This window comes from Labrus mixtus, chromosome 9 (genome assembly GCF_963584025.1).
Source record: "Labrus mixtus chromosome 9, fLabMix1.1, whole genome shotgun sequence".
Lineage (NCBI taxonomy): Eukaryota > Metazoa > Chordata > Actinopteri > Labriformes > Labridae > Labrus > Labrus mixtus.
In genome coordinates this window covers 23273097-23285207 of record NC_083620.1, presented here as the reverse complement: position 1 = coordinate 23285207, position 12111 = coordinate 23273097, and the positions used below count along the sequence as shown (strand labels likewise).

General features: G+C 40.0%; 1 protein-coding gene across 3 annotated transcripts in view; it reads right to left on the bottom strand.

Moving 5' to 3' along the window:
* The window catches only part of LOC132980698 (cell adhesion molecule 2-like), a 142146-nt gene that overhangs the window by 48086 nt on the left and 81949 nt on the right, over positions 1-12111 (bottom strand). For 2 of the 3 annotated variants that reach the window (XM_061046972.1, XM_061046973.1), the window contains exon 2: positions 2889-2915. The exons of the other annotated variant lie outside the window; for it this stretch is intronic. In XM_061046972.1, the coding sequence (XP_060902955.1) occupies positions 2889-2915 (27 nt within the window). The remainder of the gene's footprint in view (positions 1-2888; positions 2916-12111) is intronic. 3 annotated transcript variants of the gene reach the window in all.

Below are 12111 nucleotides of genomic sequence, written 5' to 3'. Positions count from 1 at the left end.
AAGACGGAGTGAGCTGTCTGTCAGCTTTACCCTCCATCAAAAAGGACATTTGGTGCCTGTTACAGAGTAGCACCTGAGCAAAAGTGAACCTCCCTCGACTCAGAGGTGGTACTGAGCGCTGTCCTCCCCTGTGATTTGCCACAGTGGGGGAGGGAGAGGAGGGGGGGGGGGGGGGGGGGGGTTGGGTTCTGGCAATACATATCCCAGCTGGGGGAACTCTTTGCCGTGTTTTTTTTTTTTTGCTGTGCAGGGAAAGGAAAAACGGAAGAGGGAAGTGGCAATACATCAGCTTCAGAAAGTGGGTCAGAAATACTGTACTGTCTCCAGGTGAAAGAGAAAATGACATGTTCAACTGATGTGCCGTACAAGACAGACTTTTGCCAAATCCTGCTCCTTGTACGCAGAAATAAAATCTGGCTTTATATCAAGAATACAAAGTCTACAGAGTTACAAATAAATGGCAACTCTAGATGCCTGCTCACTGACCGAAAAAGGCTTTATTTATGGAACGATAGAGGATCACGCTTCTGATCGCATATTTCCAAAATAACCACAAGTATGGATTTCATACAAAGTTTCCACAAACCAAGAGGTGGGATCAATAAGACAAGTTACCATACGCTCTTCAAATATCCCTTTCAAAGACTTTCCTGTGAGATTTAAGCATTCATCGTCCGTCTCCATAAAGCCCACAGAATAACGTGGTCAGAAATATTTTGCTCTTTTAGATGTTCAATAAAACGTTATCATACTGAGAATCTTCGCTCATCCCTCTTTAAATGAAACATAACCTCTAGCAGAAACACTTTATTTGAAATGCTGTTAAATTCACATTCCACCTGCCTGAATATGCCCTTCACAACAGTTACATAACAGATCTGTAAAAGCAGCCTTATTATTGCAGCTTCATGTTTTACCTCTGCCCATCTGCTTAGCCATAAATAAACCCCCTATACCGATGTAGTGCTTCTTCTAGTAAAAACACAGCCATGAAATGTTGTCTCGTGATGCATTTGACCCTCATTGTACTCTCTTTACGCAGTGTATGCACTAATAGAAATGATACTGCTTTCCTCTGCACTGACAGTGGTCTAAACATTCAGTACACTCATGTGAGTCTGCAGGGGGCAAATACATCTGCTCATATGATCAATGTTAATGAATGCAAAGGTATGGTTTCTAACTGCCAAATAATTATTATTCTGGCCTCTACTCCTCACATTTTGTTCAACAATTACACTACAAATTGCATAGCAGTTATCAGCGTGCAATAGAAAAGCTGTCAAAACAGTTAATCAATATTCAAGACCGATACATGCAGTTACATTCATTATCTTGGTTGTTATTAATAAAAGTTATTAACCGTAATTAGTCTGCTAAAAGTGCTGTTGAAAAGGGCTTTGCAATGTTGAACCAGATTCCAGAGGTACAGATGCTGAATGTGTAACTTCTGTTAATTAAAAACTAGGCCCCTAATTACTTCTGTAATTAGAAAACACTGCATTTTAAAAAGGGGGAAAGGGAGGAAGGGGGGGGGGGACCTCGGTGTTCATTCATGAACATTAACTTCATTAGTGGGTTTGGTTGAAAACATGTGCAAAGAAAACGGTGAAGCCAAACAAACAAACAAACAAACAAACAAACAGAGCATGAAGAAACACTTGCTTAAATGAAGCATGAGTTTTGAATGTTAGCATGTTAGGAGGCTAGATTTCATGATTCAAGAAAAGAAAGATAAAAGCACTTAGATTTAAAAGTGTTAGCTGTACAACAACAACAACAAAAAGCTGGAACAACAAGAAAATAAAGTTGATACAGAATCCACCAATAACAGCACTGACACATGGTATCAATGTTATGATGCTACAATTGTATATGTCAGCAAAGGATGAGCAATAATAGAATATATACATATATATATATATATATATATATATATATATATATGTACAGTATATATAAAATTTGAGAGCAGCAAGACACCTAAGTGCTGGATTTATGTGCTCAGTGCATAATGAATCTGAAAATGAAACATGATTAGGCAACAGATCAGCTTCAATGACAATGAAGTGAATACCTACACAAACAGGACAAAGCCTTATACTGAGACGCAGAATGAATCAATGAGATACGAAGTCTTTTTGAAAGAAAGAAATTGCCCACAAAGCAACTTTTTTGCCTTTTATTGAATTGTTTTTGCAAGAAATGTTTTATGTAGCCACCAGGGCGTTGGTACATTTGAACACATTTCCCTGATGGAATCATTTTAACTTTGATACGAAGTTTATCTATCAATTTTTTTTTTTTCATTCTATTCCACAATCAGCTCCTTTGTATCATTTATTTGTCTGTTTTTTTAATGTCATCGTGTTTTATGTACAAGCTTCTTCAAACAAATTGCCCCAAGTGGGACTAATGAACGTGTTTGTATCGTAAAATAAAGAAAAAAAAGAAGGCTTATGATCTCCCTTTTGAATGCACAGTATTTCTGGGAAAATCTGGGTTGGAAGCAAATGAGAAAACACTCTTCTGTCTCATCTACCGCTGAGTCGTCCTTGAACCAGGAACAACCCCCGGCTGCTCTAGTGGAGCTGCACAGTGGCCAAATACAGGGGGAACATGAGTGGGTGAGGCGGGCAGCTCCCTCGTGTGAACATGTGAATCTATACAAACGTGCAGCAGGTTAAGATGGAGAAAGAGGCTATGAGGTTCAGAAAACCTCTCCTGGAGAAATCGGGGTTAAAAAAGCCCAGAAATCTTTGCAGCCGGCAGGGTATGCTAATGCTTCCTGGGCTCTAGGGGGAGATAAAAGGGCGATCCAAACATTGTTTATTGGAAACTGTGTGCAACATAAATCATGTAGCAAGAAAATGGAGGCAATAACTCACCTTTCGCTTTGCTTTTTGTCCCAGCCACTGATAGCATGAGGGGGTAGAGCAAGGAAACAGCAGGTTAGACAGGTATGAAGGAGAACATTGATAGCATGAGGATTATTTGCTCTACACATGGTGACAGGAATAGACGAGTAAATGTACATAGGTAAGTTGTATAAGTCAGTATTATTATGTACCACAAACCTGTCATGACATTTATGTTAGAACACAACATCATCACAACATTACAATGGAACAAGAAAAAAAACATGATTACAAATATATCAAAGCTCAGGGAAATCCAACAAGTAAAAAATGAATCACTGGCTATCATCTAATTTTCTCACAGAAGGTCGATGATGTAACTCCTTGTTTGTTAGCTTGATGCTCACATCTCTTTGAATTACGTCAGCCACAGACAGATTTAACAAGTCTAATTTAAAATAAGATGTGTCTAATCTATAAGTAGCTTTTTGATCTTCCATTCAACCTAACCTGCAAATGTTGTCTGCAGTAGTTCAGTTGACTTTCTCCAGTAAAGCATGGTGAAAAGACACTACCAGTATATATAACACTTTAAAGTAAAGATGGTAAAATACAAGTCCACATGCTATCTGATTATCTATATGCATGTTTGTCTTGTCCTTGCTTGAATTTATTACTGTGTCATGGGTTTTCATGTCTAATCGTTTCTTTCATCGTCATTCTACATTGTGAAGTTAAATTTAGCAAAAAGATTAGCAGGAAATCAAAATCAAACGCGCTATAAAGATGTTAATGGCAGCAACATTTGCACACCTCTCTCCATACGGGCTAATCTGTCTGACAGTTCCTGGGAAGATTTCTGCTCAACAACTTTCAACTTTCACCCTCTGTGCAAATGACACGCTAACTCTGGGAAACATGGCAGATTGGTAAACAATTTCTTTTCATCATCAGTGGAGAGGCAGGCGCTTTGTTTGTGGTTACATAAAAGAAGGTGCTTAGCTGCCTTTCAGGTACAGACACTTAGCTATGTGTAATGAGGACAGAACATTGTTACCAGAGGCTTCAGACTAGAAGAGATTAACACTCGATTTGCTGGTAAGCCTCCCGATTTTTGAAAAGGACTCATTGCATAACCTCCTACATCAGCAGTGAATGCTGATCAGAAGAAGAAGAAGTGTGTTGTCAACCCAAGCAGAGCACCTTACAGCCCGGAAAACAGAACACACCATGTCTGTGTTTGAAAGAGTCTAAAAAAAAAAGCACCAGTAAGATAAAAGAGATTAAGATTTCAAATGTGGGAAACAGAAATATCTGAGTTACATTGATGGAAGATTATGGTACTGACTTCTTTTTAAAAGGGTACAGTACAATCTGAGACAGTCCACAATGATGATAATGTATAAGTCATGTGTGTTCTTTTGCAACTCATTTTCCTAAAAGTTAGGACTTCAATCAAACAGCATTTGATGATTTTTTTCAATGAAACCCAATTTTTTGATTAAAAGCACAAAGACAGTATAGCAAATGTTTAAAAAACTGAAAAATGTCATTGTTTTTTGAAAGGTGTACGCAAAAATCTCTGTGGCAAGGGCAGAGGTCAGGGTGGGTGATATAAAGGTCTGTGAATATGCTCGACACAGCAGCAGTCTGGAGCAGTGGCTCGGTCAACAAACACAGGACTCTCCTCAAGGAGACGATAGTTAAACACAGAGTGAAGCCAAGGTTAATGTTAATTTAAAAATAAACACGAGATACTAGTGCCCTATTAAGAAGGATTAGTGCTCAGTGAGGAACCCTTCCCATACACACACACACTCACAGCGACCTTGTCCCAATGCGTTTGGCCTACTAACAACTTAACAAACCTACCACATGGCCTTCAGAGGCCACAACAACCCAAACAGCACTTCACACTTCAACAGACCAAGGTGCATGTGAGCTCCACCTATCAACAATGCTGATACTCTCAACCTTTCCACATGAAGTTTAAATAATGGCCCAGGCAACTCAACTCTGACAGTAGATAGGCAAGAGCCAATACACCCCCAGGGTTTATCAAGTGGGCACCTCCCTTCAACGGTGTTTCGTCAGGACTCAACTTAAACAGCAGGAGGAAATTCCAAATTCATAGATCAAGTATGTACTGTAAGGAATAAGAGGAAGGAAATCAAACAGACAAACACACACACCAGACAGGACAGTTTTAAACGGTGTTTTAATAGAAGACATTTTCCCCAGACGCACACATCCACATAATAGTAAAAGTGGTGAAGAACCCCTGAAGGTAGACCACTGCTGGTTTCCTGTGAGAACTTGTCAGGTAACGTCTATATTTGAGGATTTGTTTTAAAACTGATTTCTCAGGGAATCTTGAGATCAGAATTTGCTCACAGGATCAGATTGTTTACTTCTCACACTTTAAAAAACGGATTGCATGCATTATTTTGTGTCTCAGCACATAAGCTGTACTTTCTGCTTAAAGGGGAAACTGTTGAAAAGGCTATTTTTAACTGGACCGCTGCATTATACATTCTTGTTTTCACCACGTTTTTATGTCTTGTTTTGTCCCCTCGGTAATAAAAATAGATGAAGATGGAGGTGAACTTGGGGCAGCACAGGAGGCTTTAGTGAAGACGCATTGACCGAATCTGCACTGACTGGTTGTCACACAGTGTGCGGCTTCATGATGACACAGAGGTTGATTGACAAGAGCACTTCTTAGCTCCTCGAGAAATAAGCTCCTCTTGTAGTATTTACCTCTCTTCCCTCTCTACTTTACAAATGCATCGAGCGCTGACACATCCTGTCCATTGTAAGAATGCCGAACAGACTAACGGAAGACTGTGTCCTTCCAGCTGGGTGTGAGACACTGCTCACACTGTGCTCACCTCATTCGTTTGACTTTCAGGATAAATTCTCCCTTCTTACAGCTTTTGTGATGCTGTAAGTTGCGTCTGTATTCAACAAGCTCATCACTGCTGCGCTCGTGTGTTTCCACACTGCTGATATTTGAGAACAGCTGGGCATCCATCATAACAATAATGACATGTTTGCCGAGAAGGCTATTTGAGAGGCAAGGCTGTGTCAGTGTGTGTGTGTGTGTGTGTGTGTGTGTGTGTGTGTGTGTGTGTGTGTGTGTGTGTGTGTGTGTGTGTGTGTGTGTGTGTGTGTGTGTGTGTGTGTGTGTGTGTTAGAGAATGTTTTGTATGTATGTACTTTTTGGTATCTGCAGTATTAGGTAAACTGCAGGTGAAAGGCCATCCAGCAATCTGCATTTTTTCTCAGTAACCATCATCCATGTGGAACATTTTGCACATAGAAATACCATTAAACCAGGCTTGGCCAAATGTCCAATAAGGATAGTGATCATTTTGCTCATTACAAAGCCCACAGTTGAGAATGGAATGAAGCCTTGTGGTTAAAAAAAAGAAGTCATATTTCTGCCTTAAAAATAGGTCGGTGTTAATCTGGAGTCTGCAGAAAGGACAAAATGTTTATCTATAAGAAATAAGTCATTCCTTGGTGATCCTTGAACAAGCTCTTATCTGACGAGGAAACGGGGAAGACCAAACAAGAAATGCATGCCACTCTACCATCTAATGGAAAATTCATTGTTTTTGACACTCATTAATCTCTCTGTATGCTCCCAAGCCTGTGCCTCTTCCTATTTTCTCCTTACGTGGAAGTTATTAATCTCTGACTCGCTCCAAATTTAATAGTGTTGACAAAGTCAGGCACCGTGATAAGATTCTCCTTGCTGTGAACTGGAAATGTTTGCAGGCACATGGCAAGCATATCAATTTATTCTATCTGAAAAGTATAACGCTTTGACATTCCTAAGAGGACTTTCACTGAAAATCAATAGCAGGGCACATAAAAACACACTTCTCTGTGAGAATGTCAATGTGTTTAACACATTTATCGCATTCTTAAATGCATGAGTGCATTTATTAAATCCAACACTACAAAGATTTACTGCTGACACGTCCCTGTGTCTGTCCACATGACTACATGGCCTGAATACATTAAGAATACAGCTTTACTAGCCTTTAAAAAAATGAAAAGAAAAATCTTAAAATCTAATGAGCCCTATCAAGTCTCTCTAAAGACAATGTTAGGAAAACAAGAGGTAGGCTTCAGAGCTGCTTTTGTTTAAACAAACTTAGTATCAGTTCTCAACAGTGATTTGTTGGTCATTACAACAAAGATGATATATGAGAACCTCAACAACTTGAACATTATTCATACTTTTCTTTTACCTTAATAAACAACTTTTACCTCTTAGTGACTCTGTCAGCAGAAAGGTAAAACCAGTGCAACTCTCCTAGTCATACATAAATACAAAATGTGGTTAGCACTCAGAAACCTCTCAGATTTATGAAGGTGAAGTGAGCAAAAAGGACAAAATGCTAAATAAAGCCTCACGGTGTAACTGTAGGTATTGAATACAAAGAGAAGTCATAGAGGTTACATTTTCTTTCATTGACAGCATGGCGCTGTGATAATTTTTCCTGCTTTTGAGTTTAAATACCAAAAACACCAAAAACATGTCCAAATAAATGTGAGTGTGTTGAAGTCTGAAAACATCATGTTTGCTTTCTGTGAAACAGTGCGTCATTAATGTTTTCAGGAATGTTTGTCAGAAAATCACAGACAAGACTCAAACAAACAAATCTAATATTTAAACATGTTCATTCAAGGATGGTTTCAAGGATACTAGTCAAGGATAGCAAACAATTCTTCCAAGAATTACCCAGAAATAGACAAAGAAAAACACTACACAAAACAACAAGGGACATGACATAACTTTACCTAACAGCCTCAGCGAAGACTTAAAAAGATTTTTAAAAAATGGAATGGATGAAAGTTTTTGTACAACATGCACCCAACATGAGACAGATGAATCCAATATGTGCTGGAACACAACAATAAAAAGGATAATGGTGTGTCAATGACAATGAGATAAGAGAAGCAATAAGAGAAAGAGAAACACAACCAGGCAGAAAGATGGGACTTTGGCCAGTTTGGCCATCAGAGGCTCACATTCGGAGCAGCCAGCCCGCCTGCTTGTTAGCTGCATTTGCATTGTGTGGGGCTCAAACTGCAGCAAAATGAAGACCATTCATTTCTGTGTCACACTTCTTTTAGCAGTGGGGGATGCAGGCCTGTAAGAAGCAATAGTTGCAGGTCCCCGTGGTGATTAGTTTAACCGACCACTGAGAGGTTTGTTCTCCAACACAGCGAGCGCCGGCCTCTGTCCCTCAGCCGGCCATCACAGGGGTCACTGCGCTGCTCTGCCAGAGTCACACCACAAACTCTCCTGGGACGACACGGCTGTAAGTAACCCTCTGACAGTGAAGCACTTCATCATATTCAGCTCACACACGCACTCACAGGCAGATTTAATAGCTGCTCTGCCTGCTGGTGGATGTTGAACAGCTGCAGGTAGCTGAAATATTTGGGGCTTTTAAAACCACAAATCTTGTGAGTTAACAGTCATTTTCTTTCTGTCTTAATAAACTTATCGATCTAGCAGTATAGTTTTAGCGACAGAATTAAACATTTAGTCTCTGAAAATGGACTTAAAAGGATTTTAAATGTTGCAGATTCAGTTCATAATGCAAAAAAAAAAAATCGGTCCACAGTGCAGCTTATGATTGTAAAATTATACTTTTTATGTTGGAAGATTTACTCTATATCCTTAGGTCAGCCACAAATGGTCAGCACAGGTAAGAACAGACAAGCAGAAAGTTTGGGAGTGCAATCTCTTGAACATGAGGTGACACAGCTGGTGAAGTTCAACAGCTGTAATATCCTCTCACCTGTGTCCGCAGTTCTCTGAATAATTTAGTGTTTAGTGGATTATTGATGAGGTTGAGCTGTAAGAAACCGTCAGCCCCTCCAGCTTTTTACAGCAATAACACCAAATGAATTACCCGATTAAAAGAGCAGACTCCCCCATAAACAGCAGCGACTCCCTTCAGAGCAGCACTAGCGAGTTCCCCTCTCTCCTGGCAGCTCATGTTGCTGCAGAGGCTCACATCTCTGCTGCTGCTCCCATGAAAACACACAATTTGACGACACCTCCAGAGCCCTGTGAGTATTACAGGCACACATATACACCCCAAAACCAATTCCTTTTCAATTTTCTCATCTTGTCTCTACTGTGTTTCCATTGGAGCCCTTCATGTAACAAAAGCCTGCGATTGTCCCTCCAGTTAGGGCAACACAAGCATGAGAAGGCGAGCAAAAGTAATTGAGAAAACTTGTTTTCACACAGCGGTGTTATGGTGAAGCCATTGTGTGAGGAATGAGACCTACTCATCTTTCCATGTCACATTGGTAATGTAGAAAAAATCCACATGTATCCATGTACACAGTAATGGAGGGTGTCAGTAAAATCTGAACTGCACTCCACGCAGTCATGCAGCATCATTTATCTCTCTTGGAAAGGAGGATATGAAAAAACAAAATTACACACAACGAAGCCTTTTTGGTAAAGTAAGTAAAAAAAAATAAAATAAACCACAATGCTTTTTTCAACGTGCAAATAAAAAACTAAAATTCACCATTTAACTCTATTTGAATGGCATTCCCACCTTGCAGCTGAATGCTTCGGCCGAGCAATGAGGTTGCAGTTTACAGCCATCAGTGTTTTAAAAAAAAAAAAAGGAAAACAGTGTAACTGCTAGGAGTGTAAACGGTACTTAGTAGTCATGGGTTCGGTTTGTACCTCGGTCTTGTTTAGAACTACCTGCATAAGTTGGTCCAGCCTTTAGTATATTACAGATTTAACAAAACAGAGAGGAAAACAACAAAAAAATGATGCAGAATAAAAAAGCAAAAAAATAAAGATAAAAATGTCCTATCTATATTAAATACAATAAGACAAAATAAAACATGTGCCTTTAGGAGCAGGGTATCATATTTATGATTAACCTGTGAGTCTGGGAGGTTATTATGCACCTCTTACAGTGTGCGGTCACTCTGAGATAGCTTTAAGTGTCACAGGAGGTCCATCCATCAGTTGTTATTGCTACAGCGGGTGCAGTGGACATCTTGTGCTCCATCACCGCTGGAGTACGCTAGAAAAAAGGACCGCGGTCTGGCTCATGTGTGCACAGGATGGGACATTGTAACAAGGTTTGGGCACTTTAAATTTACACGCTTGAACCTGGGTCCTTTACAACTGCATATGGGCTATGAAACTAGCTTTGGTAATGTAGTCCACTCTCTCAGCTGTCACATCCAGAGGCCTTTTACAAACAGCGGGCAAAAGTCTCTGCCTATAGCTCCGGTGAGTAGCACCTCTGGGTGATGCCATCTAATATTCATTAGCATGTTAGATGTGTTTCCAATGAAATACCGCACTGTGAACCCGAAGTTTCCCCACAAAATTGATTTAAAGTAGCAGGCACGCCTTCTAGCTCCTGCAGTGTCATTTTGCAATATTCTTCTTCTCGTGGTGTGTTGCGTCTAATTCTTTTTCCGGGTGTGGCTACTGACATATGTGACTGCCTTTTTTCTCCATTCACACATATTTGTAGTTTGACTGCATGCAACAATCCAAGACATTCATACCATGATGGTTCAGGAGGAATACAAACGCCATTACAACCCGAGCTACTGCTGCAGGGATTATAGTTTTATAGAAAATATTTGTTTGAATACATTACTCTAAAAACAACACAATGCCTTAAGTACAGTAAGCATGGCACCGTCCACAGAAGGGACAAGTACATGTCTCTCTGCTTCTCTGTAAACAGTGTAGTTGTCAGTGTTTTTGGGATGAGACAACAAAAGGTAATGGATCTGTAGAGTGAGAAGAGATAATTCATTTAATTCAAGACACCCCTTAAGCCTCGTCCGCAGTGTGTAACGACTCTGACGTGCCACCAGAGGGATAGTAACAGAGGGATAACAGGGGTGAAATGGTGGCAATGTGTAATGTTGGAGCCAGCAGGGCAGAACAGTGCTGGTTGTGTGTGTGACTGAAGAGCGCCGTCTCCCCTACTGGAACCCCGAGGCATTACCAGCTGAGCACAGAAAAAGTAACCCATTCATAAAATCAAAATGAAATATATTCCTTTCTTATTAACACTGATTGAGTAACCTTAATAACAAATACTAGTGCACATTAACAACTGAGAATAATGCAACTTCTAATGCAAAGGTAAAACTATATTAACTGCAATGAGGAACATTAAAATTAAATTGATCAGTCATGTCTGATACATACAACCTGTTACATTTAAATGAGAATCTCATGTCAATGTAGCTCACAGTTGCCCTTTGGGGTAAAAATGTCATAGCTTCTTAATTCCGATTAGACACTGGGATGAAATTGAAGTGAAATCATCATAAGAAAATGACCTGTTCAGTTTAATGTGGCTCCACTGCTGGAATTACTAAATAAGTCAGCTAACACACATTGATGCTTTTGAACTGGCAGCACTGCCATTTTAATGCCAACAAGCACCATAAAGTGCTCGAAGGTTTTAAGCTGAACCTCCAGTATGAATGCAGCCTTAGCTATGGAGCCCAGCCAAGTTGTTAAAATGTAACAACTGTGACAGAAATGCTAATATTTGTGCAATGCAGAAACACAGATTTGAGGTAGAAGCTTGTATGCAGACACTAGTGCTGAAACAAAAAGGAGTCCGGCTCTCAGACTGGAGACAGATTGATGCGAAGATGAAGCTTAATCCATGGCTATGACTTGTTGGGAGTGTGATGCCTCTTGCTTCACTTTTATTTGTTTACTTCTGCACTTTTCTATCCAGAGCTGCCTTGAACTTTACCATGACACTTAAATCAAATCCTTGTTTTTGCTCCAGGCACAACCTTTTACGATTTACCATTTCAGTAGCCCATTAGACACAAAATGGCCTTCTCAACAGAGGTTATATTAAGATGTTTTCAATACAGCAACATGAAAGATTCAGACCTGCAATTTAAAATGAAAAGACACACACTCGCTCCTGTCTGCTAGTTGTTCTGCTTTTCCCTTCAAAACAAATCAGACGTGTAGCAGAAATCTTTTAACGGAGCAGATTTTTTGAGTGTAATTGTACAGGTAAGACAATCATGCTTCTGTTTCTATGGCAGTCATGATAACAGCACAGCACAACAAAGGCAACCACAGAGCCTGCAGGTCCTCTATCACTCAGCATTACCTGCAAGATGGTATACGGTGTGAACGCCACAGGGTGCACGACTCCATGCCAGGAAGATACGCTTCAGTCCAGCT